This window comes from Limanda limanda, chromosome 11, assembly GCF_963576545.1.
Source record: "Limanda limanda chromosome 11, fLimLim1.1, whole genome shotgun sequence".
Taxonomy (NCBI): Eukaryota; Metazoa; Chordata; class Actinopteri; order Pleuronectiformes; family Pleuronectidae; genus Limanda; species Limanda limanda.
In genome coordinates, this window is record NC_083646.1 from 20,756,738 (window position 1) to 20,775,905 (window position 19,168).

General features: G+C 41.6%; 1 protein-coding gene across 1 annotated transcript; it reads right to left on the reverse strand.

Annotated features, from left to right (window-relative positions):
• Window positions 1-797: 797 nt before the first annotated feature.
• ctnnb1 (catenin (cadherin-associated protein), beta 1) lies at window positions 798-14,950 on the reverse strand. The gene is made up of 17 exons (XM_061081026.1): window positions 14,829-14,950; window positions 8,418-8,468; window positions 7,267-7,491; window positions 6,901-7,154; window positions 6,569-6,807; window positions 6,160-6,361; window positions 5,918-6,062; window positions 5,608-5,711; window positions 5,334-5,468; window positions 4,930-5,133; window positions 4,179-4,337; window positions 3,932-4,051; window positions 3,464-3,614; window positions 3,089-3,210; window positions 2,870-2,930; window positions 1,890-2,140; window positions 798-1,565 (listed from the first exon to the last, which is right to left on the reverse strand). Exons 2-16 carry the CDS (start codon window positions 8,428-8,430, stop codon window positions 1,926-1,928), a joined length of 2,349 nt encoding a protein of 782 aa, XP_060937009.1. The 5' UTR covers window positions 8,431-8,468; window positions 14,829-14,950; the 3' UTR covers window positions 798-1,565; window positions 1,890-1,925.
• Window positions 14,951-19,168: the final 4,218 nt, after the last annotated feature.

Genomic DNA, 19,168 nt, shown 5'->3' on the forward strand with positions numbered 1-19,168 from the left:
CGGACTGAGAACCAGTGCAAAAGTGATCAATCTTAAGAACACTATCTTCTGAGGATTTCTTTGAGAGTGTGAAAGTATGTGGAACACAAGGCACTGTGTTATTTGTGTTATATGTGGTTGTTTCTCTGTCAAGTTGCCTGATATTTGGTTTATGTGCAAGAAATAGTCAAAAAAAGTTATTTAAAGTTTTTCAAAGAAAGTTATTTTAGCCTACAGAGAAAATGCTAGTTTTTGTGTTTTAGAAATGATTGTTGTTGGTTTACTCATGTCATTATGCAGCGTATGCATAGAAATGTTCACTGTTCAATTGAACTGCAGTTCAAAATAAAGTAAAATGCCAAACAATGTTGTTGAATCAATTAATTATTTCTTTCTTAAAGGTTACAATATGAAAAAAAAGGTAAAAAGCAAAAAAAAAAATACTGAGGAAAATCGAATAACCGTAACCGTAACTCAAAAAGATCAACGCAAACTGTTAACATCTGTAAGACTTGTCCAGGTGATGCCATCGCTGCAAGATGGCAACGTTTGTATCCAGGATTTTTTGGCTTCATCTCTGGATAGTGGGAGGAAGTGGAATCTGTTGTCCATCTTTTTTATAGTTATTCAGACTCATGTAAATTGGTGAGATTAAGAAGGAAATTCATAATTGCATTTCTACCATAACCCATGATCTCTGCTGTGGACTCACTTGTAAGATCAAAAGATCGGTAGACATAGTTATCTCAGTGTCTCCTTGTGCAACCCGTCCTCCCGGCTCTAGGGTGTAGGTGAAATGAGACGTGGAGGCGTCCAGGTGAAATGACAGTCCATTTTATTGTTTCAGAACACAGCAGGCTACAGCAACCAGCTCCTCCAACTACCCCTCCCCTTAGTAACAGTAGACCAGTAAAAGCCCTCCTCCACCCCTCCAGCTTTAGTCAGCTACACCCCCTTTGGAACAGCAGAGACACGTCAGTGTCCTTTAAAGCAAGAAAATAGCTTGATATTTGGACCATGATTTCCAATTCATGTTTTTTTTATACAAAAGCTACACAATGTTACACTTGATCATCAGAATACAATTCAACTGATTAACTTTAGTGTTTGGACACCATTTAAAATGTGATCAGATTCTTTACTTTAATGGAGCATTACCACTAAAAAAAACTCAACACTATCAGACTTAAAATACAAGGGACTGCAAAAACAATAGATGAGTATCATAATTCTGAATGAAAAAAGCAAACTTGATCCAGTTTGTACAATTACAGACTTGAGGAAAACAATAAAAAAAGTAAAACAAGTGAAAGAAGTAAAAATGAAAAACAAAATACATAAAAAGGGTTTTTGAAAATCAATTGTTGAGATCAGAATCCATGTGTCATGTCACGATTTGATATCAGCCCCCGTCAGGCTGAGAGACCAGAACAGAACCGCACTTAAATCTTATTTGTCCCAATGGAGTTCCCATAGACAGGAAACTCTGCTTGCTGTTGTTGAGTCATCTTCAGGCACTTTCTGAAACCCCGCCTCCTCCATGTGGGCGAATCACAATGCAGGTTCATCCAGATCACATGATACAGCTGCAAGAGGGAGGAGAGGCGTGAGTGGAGCAGACACAGGGAATGAGGGGGAAAACCAGAGGTGCGAGGAAGGAGACAGAGCGCAGCCTCGGTAAAGACCACACACACAGATCAAACATCACACACACCACATCACACAGCGTTGCAATTAGGAGCAGTGTGACCATGCAGCAGCCTGCGTGAGTAAATCCACTCTCCTCCCCCCTCAGCCATTTTATCCAGACGCTAAACCTCCCTCCTGTGCCTCTGCGTTATCGGCACAGGAAATGGCTTCCTCTCATGTCAGCTAACACAAGGCCACAGAGGGACTGCAGATATTCTTACCTAGTAGAAAGAGTAGTTTAATGTTGGTCTTGGTAGTTACAGGTCGGTATCAAACCAGGCCAGTTGGTTGGAGTCGCCGGGTGGCAGGCCCTCTATCAGTTCCTGGGCGTGTCCCAGGTCAGGCAGCCCCTCAACTGGGGGATAGTCCTGGCCCGGGTGGTGGACTCCAACCAGATCGTGGTCCATCATGGGCTCCATGCCCATCGTGTCCCCTCCGTAACCCCCTGTATGGAAGGAACGGTAGCTTGGGTCTGGGGGAGGAGTGGATGGAGGAGAAGCAGGGGAAGCAGAGCAGTTGTTAGAAGCATGTTAACAAACCAAGCTGCCACACAGTAGTATGATCATTCAACACTTCACAGCAACACAGCACACAGCCCTTCCTCTGATCTACTCCTCAACTCCCTTCAAAACGACTTTGAACTCAAGTTAGCTGAACCCGTGGTCCAGTTCACCACGTTTACTTTGGTTCCACAGACAGAAAAACATCTGCAGTGACCAGGTCATTCTTTCATTAGTCGGACTGAGTGCCAATTAGAGCTGTTAGTGCTGAGAGAGAGAGCAGGCCCCTCAGCTTATTGAGCAGCACAGTCCAAGGTCCTGCTACACTGGTAACGTTCAGATGACGGACAACTGTGACAACAAAGAGCTGCCTTATTGCATGTGTTCGAGTCAACTTTGTTGTGCTGACTGACCACAGGGAGAAATTAAGTATTACTGCCCCTCATCACCTTCTGTGGTTCTGTCTATCATGACCTGTTGCAACCAATCCTGTTATCTGCAGTAATAACAAGGACAGAAAGCGCTCTGTCAGTTGACTTACAAAATGTTGATATAAAGGGGAATAAGAGTTCCATGGGTTTATAGGAACTCATAGGATAGAATTAGCCTGAATACAAAAGGCACTGACAACAGCTCTGACATTCCTGACTTGTCCCCCGTGTGTTAGAGCGCCCCCCCCAGCCGGAGGTGAGATGACCTACCTTCCTGTCTGTAGCCCAGATGATCTCCCTGTGCTCCGATGTCCAAACCCAGGTCTCCAGTCTACAAAGAAACAGACACACACAAAGATGAGCAGGAGGCAACTCGTAATTGAACACAGACAGATCTGCACCAATGTTAACTTTAAATATAAATATCTGAGCGTTTTGTGCAGGAACATCCGGCTTTAAACACCAGAAGTGATTTTAAACGTGTCGCACCTCATTCCAGGCCATTGGTTCTGTCCTGAAGAGCGAGCTGGTGAGTTCTACAGAGAGGCGTTTCTTGTAGTCCTGGGGTTTGTCCTCAGACATACGGAACAAAACTGCTGCAGCGTAGGTGGCTGGAGGAAGGAGAGGGGTTTATGGATTAGTCACGTTTATGTGGCCTGTCAAAAATAATCTTGCTATAAATAACATAATAATGAAGCCATCATAGAGAGTACGGCACTGAGTCCAGAACAATTGTTTCTAAGCGACAGTGTTTTATACAAACATAACCAGTTTTTCCCAGTGGGACTCACTCTGAATATCTGTGGAGTTCAAGAGTAGCCAGTGTGTGAATGATTGCAGTATGTAAATGTGTGGTTCACATACCAACTCCTTCGTTGCGGCTGTGCAAGAGCTCTGTGAGTGGGGCAGTGGCTCCCTCTGCCTCGATGGCCTCTGCAGCCTCTTTGTCCTGAGCAAGTTCACACAGGACGCCTGCTGCTACACGCTGGATGTTCTCAATGGGAGAATACAGCAGCTGCAAAAAAATACAGACAGGATGCTCAGCAAAACTCAGGCTGTGCAGTACTGTGCTGCTGCTGCAGACCACATGTACAGAGATGCAACAATGAGTGTGATGACACAGCAGACAGCACAAGAAACTCTTCTTTACGGACCATGGAAAAAGTCATGATTTTTTAAACTACCCAAATATTACAGATATTTAGATCAATTTTCCCCAATAATTTGCCTCTGACAATTATCGAGTTTAGAACATCTTGAAATCTTCAGAGCAGTTCAGGTTCCTCACTCAATATTAATTGGGTAGAATGTGTGAAAACAGCATTATTGTACCTGTACAAAGAGTGGAATGGTGTTTAGTCCTCTGATGACTATTCTGTTGTGGACGTCTCTGGCCAGGATGTGAAGTGCTCCTGTGCAGCCCTCCACTATCTCCTCCATACGAACTCCCTCCTACAACACAATTAGTCAAGTTCAAACTGTAGGAAACACTTTGATGAAACATGGCACCACTAGACTATGTGTTCCATTATGCCATGCTGGTTTAGTTATGGACGTGTGTGTTCGTGCAAGCTCTCACCACAAACTGCTGCTGTGTGCCTCCCATGCTGGTGCGTCTCTGTGTGTCTTGGTGTGCTCTGACCAGCAGCTGAACCAGTCTGGGGATGGCTCCCTGCTCCCTCAGAGGAGAGTGGTTTGCAGGGCACAGAGCCAGATTACGGATCAGACCAACTGTCGCCTGATGGAGAAACAGTTACATGTTATTTAAATGTCAACTTTAGGTAGTTAGCTTTACAGGTGATCAGGGATCACAGTAAAAAGCTATGTGTTCAAATACAGGTTTGTATTCACATATGTTCAATTGCAAAATCTTAATTCTCTCTTGATTCACTCTGCCAGTACACAGGTGAAACAATTTGTCTCATTCGAGGGACAAATTGTACTAATACTGATTTTGGCTGGCAATAACAACAAATACCATATATGATAGACTTGTCACTTAGGTGCACTTCGCGGTCTCTACATTGGACTGGGCACTCAACAAGCAGAGATTTGCAACTTACAGCAGTGAGTCAGTGCATTTCTATTGCACAAAACATTCAACCTTGAGGCCCAAATGAGATGTGCTGCCAACGTGGGTCAGTAGCCAGCTCCACTACAATACTGAGCCTTTAAAGCCAGGTTTGGCCCATTATTTTGGCTTCAATGTTTGGTTAAGTGTAGAATGCTTCAGTGCACTAAAAGTACAGCCAAATAACTGTCTGACAGTACGAAGAACTGCTTATGTGGCAGACTGCTGCTGGCAAGTCTGTGCGCGTCTGTGTGTGTACCTTAATGAGAGGCCAGTGTGACGGCGGATGTAGTAATTTGACAACCACAGGCAGACCGTAGTGCAGTCTAACAGCATTCTGTGCCATCTCAGCGTCCTGGTGTCGAGATGTGAGGTGACGCAGGGCACAAATAGCTGGCTCTGTAATGTCTTCTCTGTCTCCTGCCCGGAGCACTGTGCGCACCAACGCCTCAATACCTCCAACCTGCAGAGAGACACATGAACGATACATCACACATTCAATCTTACTGTCTCAATCATATTATAATTATTTTTAAATACAAACATTTTCTAAACTTAAGAACATAAAATCTACAACATTAACACGATCTTAAGTAAAGCATTTGCAGTCATTTTCATTTGATTCTACTGTGCATAAAGTGTATGTGCTGTGTCTCTCCTCACCTGACAGACCATCATCTTGTTCTTGTAGTTGTTACAGGTCAGGTTAGACAGAATACCAGCAGCACAGGTCACCACATTAATGTCGTCACTGCCGAGCAGCTGAACCAGTGTTCCCAGCAGACCCTCCATTCCCTCCTGTAGAGATACACGGTTAAGTTAACATGCAGGGAAAGACTGGGAAGTTGTCTGTATATGCATCTGCTCAGCAATGTTGCCCGATATCCAACATAATGACTTCTACTTCAGTGTTAGTACAAGGGACAGTTCTCATCACCTGTTTGGTGGCAGCATCTGATAAGTTCCTGAGAGTCCAGAGACAGTTCTGGACCAGTCTTTGGCTGGGGTCTGTCAGGTGGAGTCCCAGAGCCTGCATGCCTCCTGGAATATGGAGAGAATTAGTTACCATCAAGTAACATGTTAGTGTTATCACAAATCAATTTATTTTCTGTTATTGTTGTTTGCTGCAGTTGTTGAGATCATAAATACATTTAAAATATGCCAAAAGGAAAAACTCATGAATGTACATACACACAATAAATAATAATAACAGTAGCATGATATTCTCTTGAATATTTGAGACGTACCAGCTTCTACAATAGCAGGCTTGTTACTGGAGCAGACTGACAGCACTTTGAGAACTCGGCTTGTGGTCCACAGCAGCTTCTCATAGGTGTAGGTCCTCATGATGTTGACCAAGGCCTGTGGGCCACCACTGGCCAGGATTATCAACTACACAAACAGAACACATGTAAAACATTAGGGGTTTGAATGCTCTCATGATGACCACTGTGGAGAGCTGTTGAAATGTCAAAATCCTGCTATTCACCTTGCTTTCCTGGTTGCCGTAGGCCAGTATCTGGAGACAGTCAGTGGTGATTGCCAGGAATTTAACATTGGTCTTGTTGAGTAGAGCCACCATTTTCTGTAGACCTCCAGCTAGACGAACAGCCATCTTGGCTCCTTCCTGGTGCAGGAGGAGGTTGTGGAGGGTGGTGATAGCGTAGAACAGGACAGAGTCCACTGGTGAACTGCAAGACAGACTGGTTATTAGATTACTGTGCCACTGGAAAAGATGCACAACTTAAACTCTGTCACAGTTGATATACAGCGGAGAGTAACCATTTACTAAGAATCATTAAAATCGTGTTAAAAAAACCACATTGCTTTCTGAACAGGTGAGCAATAGTAAACCATAGAAAAGAAACAAACGATCCTCCAATTGTCCTTTCACATACCCAAGCATTTTAACAAGAGCAGGTATTCCTCCAGACTTGAAGATGGCCAGCAGACCCTCTCTGTGATGGGAAAGGTTGTGCAGTGTTCCCGCGGTACAGCGAGCCGTCTCTACATCGTTTGTGTTCTGCATGGTCCTGACAATAGCAGACACCATCTGTGGGGAGCGCATGATGGCGTGGCGAGAAGCCTCTTTCTTTGAAAGCTGGTGGACCATCACTGCAGCTTTGTTTACTACGACCTGGAGGAGACAGACACGAATGTTATGGGATGATAGTAAGAAAAAACAAGACAAGAGCTAAATCCAAGAGATACTTTCACAATGGACAAGTACCTGGTCCTCATCATTGAGTAGTTTGGTGAGTTCTGGTATGGCTCTGGTTGCCAATTCAGCGTCATCTTGATAATTGATCAGATTGACCACAGCGTGTTTGAGCATTTGCGATGGCTCTGCCAGCCTCTGGACGTTGGTGGGGTTTGCTGCATCAAACTGTGTAGAGGGGATCTGCATGCCCTCCTCAAGAGTCTCTGGGAACATCGCCGCACGCACCCGCTGTGCACGCGTCATGGCATACTGACCATCTATATCTGGAAAAGAGGGACAATCAGTTGTTTTGTTATATTAGGTTTTAAGCCTCAAGATTCCACGTGCAGTGAACAGATCTTTCTCCTAATATCAAAGGAATGTAGAACAACTTACCTTGTACTTGTTCCTGGGAGAAGTTCTGGTTGAAGCCCTGCTCCCACTCATACATAACCTGGTTGTCCACATCGTCTTCCTCAGGGTTGCCCTTCCCGCTGAGGGACGGAGCAGTTGTGGTGGCACCTGAATGGATGCCTGAGTCCAGATAGGACTGTTGTTGCCAGTGACTGACTGCTGCCTTACGGTCTGGCTCCATGGCCATGTCCAGCTCCATCAGATCAGCTGTAAGAGACAGGAGTATTAAAAAGTGTGCATCAACAAATGGAAAAATAGCTTGTTCAATTCTTCCATTGAGGGAAAAAGGCTCCGGCTTGTTTGATTCTTTAGAACAATTATCTTGGACAGCAGCAATCTGTAAAATAGTGTTTTAGAACTGCATTTCCTTTCAAAGAAAATACCACAAAAAGCAGTCGGATATGGGAACACTGCTTGCATGATCCAAATCTTTGTCCAAATAAATACATTTTGGGCGATCTTGCACATGTAATTTCTTGTTTCCCAAGGTGAAGAAAATTTGAAAATGGTGCCAGGCAGTGGAGTAGAATGCTACGCAAGACAGACAATAGTTGACTACATCCAATGAGCAGAGAAGCTATGTTGTTATCCACTTGAGAAACTTGATGCAGTCCATGATGCAGTAGATGACAATAATGACATAATGCAGAGAAACAGGTAGTGTCAGCTTTGTAATTTGTTTGGAACAGTGTGGTGGGGGAAAAAAATTGTCCACATAATAACTGCCAAGAAGCATAATAAGTAGGTTAAATCAAGTTTCTGATTCCTTATTTCATCATCAAATTTAATTGCACTTGTCCTATCCAGAAAAAGTATTTTGTAAAAAGGATGGTTCATAATACTGTATTAACAATGCATGTTATTTAAGTACAAACAGTCTCCTAATGCACAGGACAGATTGATATCTCGCTCTAACCTGCCATTTCACCGTTTGAGCATGAAGTTTGATTTCACACTAAACTGAAATCAATAACTAATCCACTTTGCTCTAATGATAAAAAAAGATGCAACAGGAGAAGAGGTAGTGTGGAACAGCAGCAAAGTTGAACACACTGCTCACTGTGTGTGTGCGTATGTGTGTGTATAATATAGCTAGAGAGCAAAGAGGTGATTTCTGAAAAATATTAACTCACCCTGGGAAGCCATGTTCCGTTCTCAAACCGCAACCAACACAGCTTCCTGATCTGAAACGGAGAAAAAAGGCAATTAGGGCAACTACCCCAGTCACAGCTCGCCTTCGCTCTCTACACTTCCGATCTACTTTCCTTCTAATCAAACACAAGACAAAGTGATCACAGCAGAGATTACGGCCGATTGTGTGTGTGTGTTTTTTCTGAGGTGTTTTGTTAAAATGAAGCAGTCCAGACAAGTAAGTTTCCTGGGCCTTCTTTCCTTTCCTGCCTCCTCCCTTCCTTGGATTTCCTCCTCTGTTCACACCAGCCATCCAAACAGCAGCAGCTCCCACACAAAGCCTTCATTAAGTTTAGCAGCTAGCTACTATTTAGGTGAGGAAGGACGAGGGGGAGGTGGAGCATTTGGGGGAGAGAAAAGCGGCAGGACGGTGGAGGAGGAGGTTATACGCATTCCTGCACTGGCTTTGAAGCTGAAACCACACTCTCCAGGAAAGTAAACACTGGCAATGGCAGCAGAGAGGTAGAGCAAGCGAGCAAGAGGGGATAAAGTCCGAAAATGTTTTTTTCAATTCACACCTAGAGATATGTCGTGACAGTGACACACAAAAAAACCCTAGTAAATAAACTCAAATGAGAAAGTGGGGCTGTGGTCCCTGAGTCAGAGACTCTTTAGTCAGACCCTTTCAAGTGTATCTGTAGTTACTCAAAGATGAGTCCTCCATGATGAATGTGGACTAAACCCCATTCAGTCACGGTATACCAGTTTGGGCATGTTGTAAGAACTAAGAGAAAAGTAGTGGAAAAAAAGGGTATGGCAAAAAAATAAACATGTCGATTTTTAACTTACTAGAGAGATAAAAACAGACAGTGAGACAGTTTTACTGCAGCTAAACTTCACAAATATGTACCACAGCTCTGCGTCCTTGACATCAAATATCTCTAGCACTGTTCAAGAATCAAATCAAATCAAAATAATTTACTACAGGACAGTCCAGCTATGCTTCTATGCAATAGTGTGAATTTAAGTAAACTACTTTCACCCCGACAAAAACAGCTCGTGTAGGATTATTTCTTAGTTGTCCCCAATGAAAGTCAGTGTATAGCTGTTTTCAGACATGACCTGCGGGTAAAATTTGGAGAATTGGCTGCAGCGTTTACCCGAAGTTTGCCTTTCACACATGCACAACACAGCGGGTGGTTCTCTGCACAGACGCTGAACAACAGCAACAAATCCTCGACATTATTCATGCAAGCAGTGGAGCAGTTGGGTGCAGCAGGCAGAGATAGGAAGTGACGCATTAACTCTGCTGTGTAGATCACAAGATTTTGTTTACATCACACAGACACTGGCTCTTATCACCACAAACTCTCTTCACATCTCTTTTTTTGCAAGGAGATATTTGTTTTGTTGTTTTAATTTGTGCATCCTTTGCGTGTGTTTGAACCGCAACAATTTACATCTGTTTACATCTAACTACTAACACGAATATGCATAGTTCTGATAGATTAATTATTAAGTCCCCCAGAAAAAGAGTCTTATATCTATCTGCCTGGGGTCAATGACATAATAATGCTTTTGGTCTAGTTTCAATGAAAACACTCGGCTGTGAATAGGCTGTCTGAATAAGTCACGTGATCAACTTAATCAAGAGACACCCCTATTCTCACATATCACATTTTGCTATAACAGAAGTCTGATAGATATCGATATGCTTATCCATTGTGTGCCAGGCTGCCAGCCAAGTGAGGAGGTACAACACAAAATTGATCTACCTCAGATTTGTAAAGTGATTGTTACTATTGACAGACATAAATATTTTTATTGTGATATAATTGTTGGCTTTATCGCCTAGCACCAATAGTGTAACATTTTAACAAGGATATAAAAGATTCTCAGATAGTGACATGAGCAAAACTAGGTTGGTTAGAGGTTAGAAATGTTTCTTTCGGTACATTTCATTAACTTGCGATGCCCTGCTTCTGTGTATTAAAAACAAAAATGTAGATGTTAATTTAGGAGGCTTTCATGGTTCTGCATTTCAAGTATCTGTATGATGTCTCAATCAATACTTTTGCATTAGTTTTTTTTTCTCAGTTATTCACCTTCATTGGCTTTTAGCTTTGCTTCGACCTGTTCTTTAGTTTTTAAAACTAAAATCCAACCATACATCTGCCTCTAGGCTTTGTGATGGCTTCAGTGAGCTACGACCGCCCCCTTTGTCTCATGTGGACAGATCTTGCTGCGAAAGAAGAATAACTACATGAGACTAGTGATAATAAAGCTTTAAAGACTGTAACAGTCATACATCAAAAGATCCATCTAAAGATTTTGTGAGTCAGTATTGGATCAGTAAAAATGAGGATCAATTTAAATATGATTGTTCTTTTGTTTTGTTTTAATAGAGCCCTACTAACCCCTTCAGATTCAGATGAGTCTTTCATGTTCTTTAATCTCTGCTTAAGATCAAATGTGATTTGGTGTTTGAGTTAGATGCCAATATTTAAAAGTCTTAAAGATATTTATGAGTATAGGCTCCAAAAGTAAACAGACAACTGGCTATTTAGACACTACAGTCGCTGATTTAAAGGTTTAAATTTTGTTTTCCTGAGGGCTTGTTATCTCAACTTTAAAATGCTCTATACTGTATGTATAATAAAGTATGTCTAAAATAAGAATCGAACGGAATCAAATAAAAACAAGTACAGCACAGAATAGTACAAATCAGTCTGGCATGAGGAAAAGCCGATGTGTAGGGGTTTGTGGTATTTAATGGTCATCAATATACAGATTAATACAAGGGCAGCTGAACCACTGCTCTGAATTACTTCCCTCCTCTCACACCCACACCACACAGCTCGGCTGTGTCATTAAAACACTATCTTGAGTCAGGCACCGAAACTGCTGCTTCTAACCACAAACACACCAACTCAAACTCGCTGTTCACACGCCATCCTCCAGAGCTGTGCAGGCCTGCCCTCACATAACCCAGCCCTGCCCTAATGGGAGCCATATGTCCCATACAAGGCTGCAGAAAAATCAAACATACAATCAAAGTGCACAGTGGAACCATTTATCATTCAGGCTGGTGGAAAATGTGGTCTTTTTCATCTGGCTTTGGGAACTGAGCCGATGATAGTTTTTTTGAAGGCCGTCTTCAATTGAAACTCACAAATGGCCGCCTTACCCTAAAGTCAAGAATCTGACTCTTAAAACAAAAAGTAATTACAGGAAGAGTGTCCCTAGATATCAGGCTTGCAGCCGAACCACAAGAATCTAAAAAGAGGTTTGTTTCTTCTTCTCCTTTCTTTGAAGCCATATGTGAAATCCAATATGTAGAGTTGTGCCTGATCCAGTTTCAGCCATACGACTCAAACCAGATGAGTAATGAGTGACATAGCAGTCACAAGATTCAGAGTCAATCTTGGCTTGTGCAGTATGGATCATCAGGATAATTATGTATAATGTAAGAATAAAAATCTTGATTTCTCTCACATACTAAGGCAAGCTTGGCTCATTTGAACCATCAGGACTTCCCACATGTGGCTCTTGCTTAATTGCACAGAGGTCATCTCTGTCAAGATTAGGCACTAAGCCAAATGACTGACAAGTATCATGAGACAACTTCATTAAAAAATAATAAGTCAGCAGCTCGTTTTTACATGTCCACAATGACTCCTACAAAGTCTAAAGCGTCTTTAGAGTTAAAATATCTAAAAACATGAGCAGCTAGCTAAGCACAAATTTATAAAAAGCTTTGAGCTCTAAGTGAAATGTTGAGTTTTTGAACACCTTCAGGCACAAGAAAACAATGACAGATGCTGTAACACAAATAAAAAATCCTCGCCCTCACTGCTGCCCTGTGAGCATTGTCGTCTCCTTTCTTTTTTTAATTTGTGGGAACTTTAAATAGACCAATCCTAGGAGAGTTGGAAACCATATTTATTCATAGCTGGCCATCAAAACAGCCCAATCTTATTTCCACTTTCTGAACAGAAAAGATGGCCATTCTGTCAGCAAATTTGAGCCTGGCTACCAAAAAACGATTTCAGATAAGTTCCCATATTACCTAGTGCGAAGATGACAGTATTCTATTCCCATTTCAAAAAAACAAATCACTGTATGAAATGCACTTCTAATTGCATTTCACTCATTTAGCCCGCAGACATTTGGGACTTAATTTTATCCTCCTAGTGTGAGGTGGCATTTAAATAATTCATGCTAAATTAATTTGTTAGAGGTAACATAAAGTCCTTGAGTTAAAAATATATATAATTGCAAACAAGTTTCAACTAAATCTCATCTAAACTCCGGCTCAGACGGTTTTCTCTCCGGTAACAAAAGCATGCAGAGTGGTTTCAATACAGGCACATAAGATAATGACCCAAACAAGCTGTATTATCAGCACAGGCAGGCAGACAGAGCTACCACAGGATTCAGTGTGAGCCACGTAATGTGCAGGGTCAGCAGCACTCACTGCTGGCTGCCAACAACACAATGAGCTCAATGCCTGCAGCCGCTGCAGTGTTTGGTCTGTGTCTCAACTGCACAATAACACATGCCCATGGAGAAACATAAGCCCTGGAAATGGATTGAATATATATTGATTGAAATATATATTAAAAAAAGGGAAAATGTGAATGCTGTATTTTCTTGAGAAAAATCAAATCACCAGTTTAAACTGAACATTTATTATAACCAATTGATCAACACTCCTCTCTGAATTAGGACATAACTTTTTAAATGGGCCTCAGAAATACAAGTATGACAAATGACCACAAAGGTGAATTCAAGACAGAGAAAGATTACATTATAAGGTAATACAATACCACTTAAGAGGTTGATGACAACAGCCTCCTTGCAAGTGGATCACCTCAAAACAAACCACTACCGGTCTGTGATGTAGATAACACCCACGCTTCCGTCTTTAAAAAAATGTAACGCACTGTCTGAAGGAAATTTCGCTGACAAGATGATGTTTGTCAGTTTTTGTTCCACAGTGTAATCTGATCGAGATTGTTTTTAAACCATGCTGGAGACAGACAGTCAAAGTGAATGCAGCGATTTCTGTGGAAATACCACAGATTTGTGCAAAATGGTCCAGTAAATTCAGGTAAAAATTAGATCCAGCTCCGTCCTCATCTAAAATAAACTGGATTAGTTTCTGAGTTTAAGGCATTTAAACAATTTTGGGAGCCGCCCGATGAGATGTCATCATCCACGCTGATAAACATCCAGGTTTGTATCTAAATCATAATTTCCGATGGAACCAAAACATAATCAATGACGTGTGAAACTATAGCTCAACTCTCAGCGCCTTTAATCAGCAGACACACAAGTTTTATCCACAGAAGCAGCCGGGCCGCTGTTATTCAGTATCGACAGGACGGCGAGGAATCCAACTTTCCTCCGTAGTGACCCGCCGGTCCGTGTCCAGCTGCTAAACACACACACATCTGGCTGATCAGCTGGAACTAACGTGAGGAAACCAAACCCACACACAACAGATCGACACAAATTATCCAGACAATCATACAAATACTAGCGTGGTTGTCCCCGTCTCCTCCACAGCTGCCCGGACTTTCTTCACTCCAGCACCAGCGACTCAGATTTCACCCCGTGGCTCCTCCTCGTCGTCTTCCCCCGGCTCCGGGAGGAATGTGTCGGTCTTTGTTTAAAAGGACGAGTGGAAAACACTCTCACCGACATTTCACCAAAAAACTCACTCGCTTGCGTGATCGTTGACAAAACATTGAAATCCCAATCCCACCGGCAACGAGCTTCATTCAGAGTGAGAGTTTCGAGCAGTTTTCAGTTTTTTTTAATAAAAGTTCAAACTTAACTTTGCTGGAAATGTTTACGTAAAGGTCAATTGACCACTGCTTTATCTAACTAACCATCTAACTGGGTAAATGTGCACACATGGCCCCCGCAGACCGGGCTTCTCTTCTCGTGTTAACTATTGAACTGAAACAGCTGCGAAAACAAGCGAGTCCGACTAGTCAGCAGCACAACTGGGCTAATGCTGGTGAAGCTAACTAACCCGTGCTAACGTTAGCTAACTAGTGAAACAAGCGAAGACACAACATGTTGCGTGTACTCCTAAAACCTCCAGAAAGGTTCGGAATAAAACCGCGAGGCTGTCCGCTTCTACCCGCTGGTGTCTGGGTTACCAGAGCTGTAATAAAGTCAGTGAATGTCGTCGGTGAAATGTGGATGTCCCCTTGAGGCGGTGGCCACCGGCAGATCCCAAATATCTGCCGGGAGAGGCTCGCTAGCAGCGGCGGCGGCAGCAGCATCCCCAGCCGGCCCGCACACAACCACCCGTCCGTCCCCGGTCCAGCTGCCGGTCACCGGCAGGACCACAGGCAGAAAGTGAGCGCAGCCCAGAGCGGAAGAATGGGGAAGCCTACCCGTGTAACAAAAGCAACTCCGTCCACTCGGGTCCGGGAGGGTCAAAACACGTAGAAATCGAGAAAGCAAGTCGAGCGTCAGCGGGGAGCCCACGTCCACTCCCTCCTCAGTCAGACTCACACCAGCCCGGAACAGACACTGGGAAAGGTAAGATGGCGGCGCATTTATATAGACCGAACAACACCTCCCCTTCGTCGCGTATCCTTCCCTGCGTTCTAATAAAATAGAAACCAAAATCAAGTAAATCATTATATTCACACAAATATGATACGTTTATACACATTTATTATCTAACATGAAACCAGACGGCTTGGTTAGGAGTTTTATTTCATTCAGGCAATGTAAAGCAAACGAAAACAAATCACTGCCTGCAGCAGAGTATGAATACACAATTGAATGAAGTTCCGGCCGACAAGAAACAGGGAAATCCGATCCGAGTTAAACTTCATGGGCTGAAAGAATCTTCTACACCTGAGAGCGGTGACGCATCCACGTAAAGTCAGATTAATGAGTCAGAGTTTCACTGTTTATCAGCAGAATAACAAATGACCCACACTTTCAAAAAGTAGTCCACACTATCAGTAGTACACACAGTAATGAAAAAACAGTTTGAAAACACTATAACGACAGAAGTTTCATTAGAGCTACCAAACAATGTGATTAAGAGGTTGAGTCTTAGTTTGACCTTTATTGTCAATTATCAAAAAGCTAAGTGACACCAAAGGTCAAACTAAGACTCAACCTCTTAAAATCGGTTATTTTCCCAGGCCAACGCTAAAACATTACATGACTGGAATTATTAGAGTGTAGCCTATCTCTGCAACTGTAGGGTCTGTATGAATAATATTGATATCTACATAAGGGTTGTTATATAAAGATCTCTGCAGAGGTGTAACCATAAGCATATATGTTACTAGACCAGAGAAAATGAAGAGGAACAACATAAATGAAAGATTTCATGTCCACCTTCAAATAAAATACAAAATTGAGGGAATATCTCCAATGACAGCACACAATAATAAACTCTGAAAACAACAAGCAGGTTTTCTTCATTATGTTGGCAGTCGAGTAACAGACACTGAATGTCCGTCCATGTCAAATGTCAAGCTTCAGGAGCTGACCTGTTAACAAACCACTGTTCTGTCAGACATTCAGATTGTTCTTGTAATATGTGTGTAAGCATTTCATTGGGTGTTGGTTTTCCCTAAAGCGATCAGGTGATCAGGCCTTTGGTCAATAAATCAGAAGTCCTGCAGCAGGTTGGAGCACCCTCCTGATGGATTTGTGACCCGGTGATTGAGTTATTGATGAATGAAATACATTTGCCTGTGTTTTTGAATTAAATCAAGTCTCACACGTTAAGAGAATATATAAAAGAAGTGACTCATTACCACTGTTTTTTATAGTTTGAGTGGGAGAAAATCTGAGTTCAGGCAATTAATTGTATTATAGACTTAACTGATCAAACAATGCGTGCATTCCTAAAGGGATTATTTCTTCAAAATATTATAGACTTAGATTAATCATATTTCCTGACTCCATTAAAAAGCAGATTCAGTCATTAGAATTATTAGTGATCTATGGGCACGGCCGAGGCTCTTTTAAGGGAAAAGTGTGATCTCTCTTTTATTCTAAGATCACAGAGTTGTTATTAATTATTATTAAAGAGAGGCTATTAATTTTCAGATGACTTTTTTTTATTTCGTTCCATACTAAGTGAGTCAAACCATGTAGGAAATTTAAATATGCATTACAAGTCCTCTAGTCGGCGTTCGGTCGCTTAATGTCTGTGTAATAAAAGATGGAGAGCAGTAATGTGCTGCCTTCACACTATCCCTTCATTCTACAGGTGACACTGTCATGGACAAACACAGGAACAAGTCTCTCTTCTCATCTGCCTGCAGGCTATTTCATTAACCTTTATTTACAGCATGTGGGTGGAATAAGTTAGTGAAAGCCAAACTCTAATTCTTACAGTGCAGCACATGGGATAGAGCATATGAGAAGTATGACATCACCTAGTGAGGATCCACCTTGTGTCATTAGAGTTCCACAGTGACATTTACAGAAACTGTGAGTGATTCATATGATTTTGAATGGATTTCAAGCCACAGTGAGAATTACTGCTGTCAGTCAGTCTAATATACAGCCATGGTTTGTGAAATCAGTTCATGCAGTCACGTGATCTCTCGGGAGTGTGCTGATATAACCAGACTCTGAGTGGTGGCACAGTGAGTGACTGGAGAAAACAGGATGACGTCACACCGAATCTGAGATCTTTTGATTATATTCCAAAACATGTGTCAGCAGAAAGGAAGTGCAGTGGTTTGGGGACCATGTGCTTGATGAGGTGTGTCTCTAATATGACAGAAGACATCTTTTGTCCATGAGCAAGGCACTTAACTTCCGTCTTTACTCAGTATGTATTCTTCATATCAAACACTAAAAACTGTAGTGGTGGGTGTCTAGGATAAAATTAAATAATGAAAAATGTATTTCTGAACAGGGAGAATGTTATGTAATAATGACATACTTTTGTTATGTTGTGATTTGTAACCAGTTAACTGCCTTTCTATTGGTGAAATAAAGTTGAACTAACCTAAAAGTATTTCTAGGAATTGAACTGTGTACCTATTTATATTTATATTTCCCTTTGATTGACCTTGACAACACAAATATCTGATAATTAAGATTCTCATATATATGAGAAAAGGAGCATGTTGCATTTATCAGTGTTTTTTTATATTGCACGTTTAAAAACTTTACCAGTTGGACATGTGTTGGCCCATCACATATCAAAATGCAGACGTCTTTTAGTTCACTGATTATTACAGGGCTTTTCAAAATGTTGTTGTGTCTCTGACAGATGTATCAGCAATCAAAACTGTGTGTTGCTCCTGTCCCACAATGCAAAAGCAACAGGAATAAATAATGCAACATGAACTCTCTAAACAAAGACAGCAGAGGATTGACAAGGTTTCAACAGAGGGTGCTGCACTGCAGCTTCAGAGCTGGGTTTAATCAGAACCACACTGTTAACATACCAGTATCATTATGTGACCACTAGTCCAGGATAAAGAACCGGGGTTAAAAATCGAAATTACTGTTCATGTAAATTAATCTGTCGCATCAATCAAACTGTCTTTGCACTCAGTGTTTCTGTGTCAAGATGTTTCATTGAAAAACACCGTCAGCTTTCGTGTACAGTGCGTGTGGGATTATACAGAAAATCAGATCACATTCATGAAATTCCATTCACATTGTTTTGTTCAGCTATTTCCACACATCTCTATACTACCTCTTTTGTTACATTACAGTTATTCCTGTATGTGAATAGTTAAATTTAGACCTGTCAATCACTTCCCCTGTCAAACTGAACTTTTTAATATTTCTACATTGCAGCCCAAAATAACAAACAGGTAATAAAGTGAGGGTAGAGATGAGACGTTTTCAGCTGTGAATTTAGTTTCTGTGTGTCTCGATGAAAATAAACAGGAGTAATAAATATATATATAAACTATGAAAATCTGTTCTTCTGTTAGTGTAAGAATGGAGAGGTTTCAAGTCAAAGAGTTGAGGTACAAAGCTACGGCTCTAACAGTTTATTCAATTTAGAATTTTATTTAAAACAAAACAATGCAAGCAGGTTAGAATTAGCTCAAAAAAAGCCCATTAAAAGTTTTTTTATTAAGTGAAAGATCTTTTTAATCACAATGAATTTTTATTTCTTTGGATGACTCACCTGAAGACGGATGTTCACTGTACAGAGTGACTACATTTCCATCCCTTCATAGGGAGTCAGGTAATACATTGAGAAAAAAATATGTGGGTCACATTCAATCCTCTCTATCCCGGTTTATCAGAGGAGGACTCTCAGCTCGAGGACACGTGAGGTTAAACATCCAATTTGGTTTGATCCTGGAGAGATCCTGCCAAAGATTAATCCATAATGCCTGTGAAATGGCTCTCCATCCAACAAGCTGTGCTGGAATAACACAGATTGTTCTGTGCCCAAACACGCTGCGGCCCTCCAATGGCCCGGTGTTGTGCCACTTCAGGGAGCCCACACAGCTCTTGTTCTTCCAGCTGGAGAGGCCGTTTCATGTTCCACTGTGGCAGCAGGACTAGTTCGCCGGAGGATTGAAACCTGCAATTTATTGACAGTAAGACAGTATATTTTATATGAAGCATATAGTGCATTTATAATGGCAATTTTGTTTTTATTTATAACTATACAAGTAGGTCATCAAAACTTTGTAAAAGGTAAAACTTTTGTAAAAATACATGTAGCACAGTAATTATTAATCCTTAGTAGTAAAGAGAAAAGTGTCACATGTTG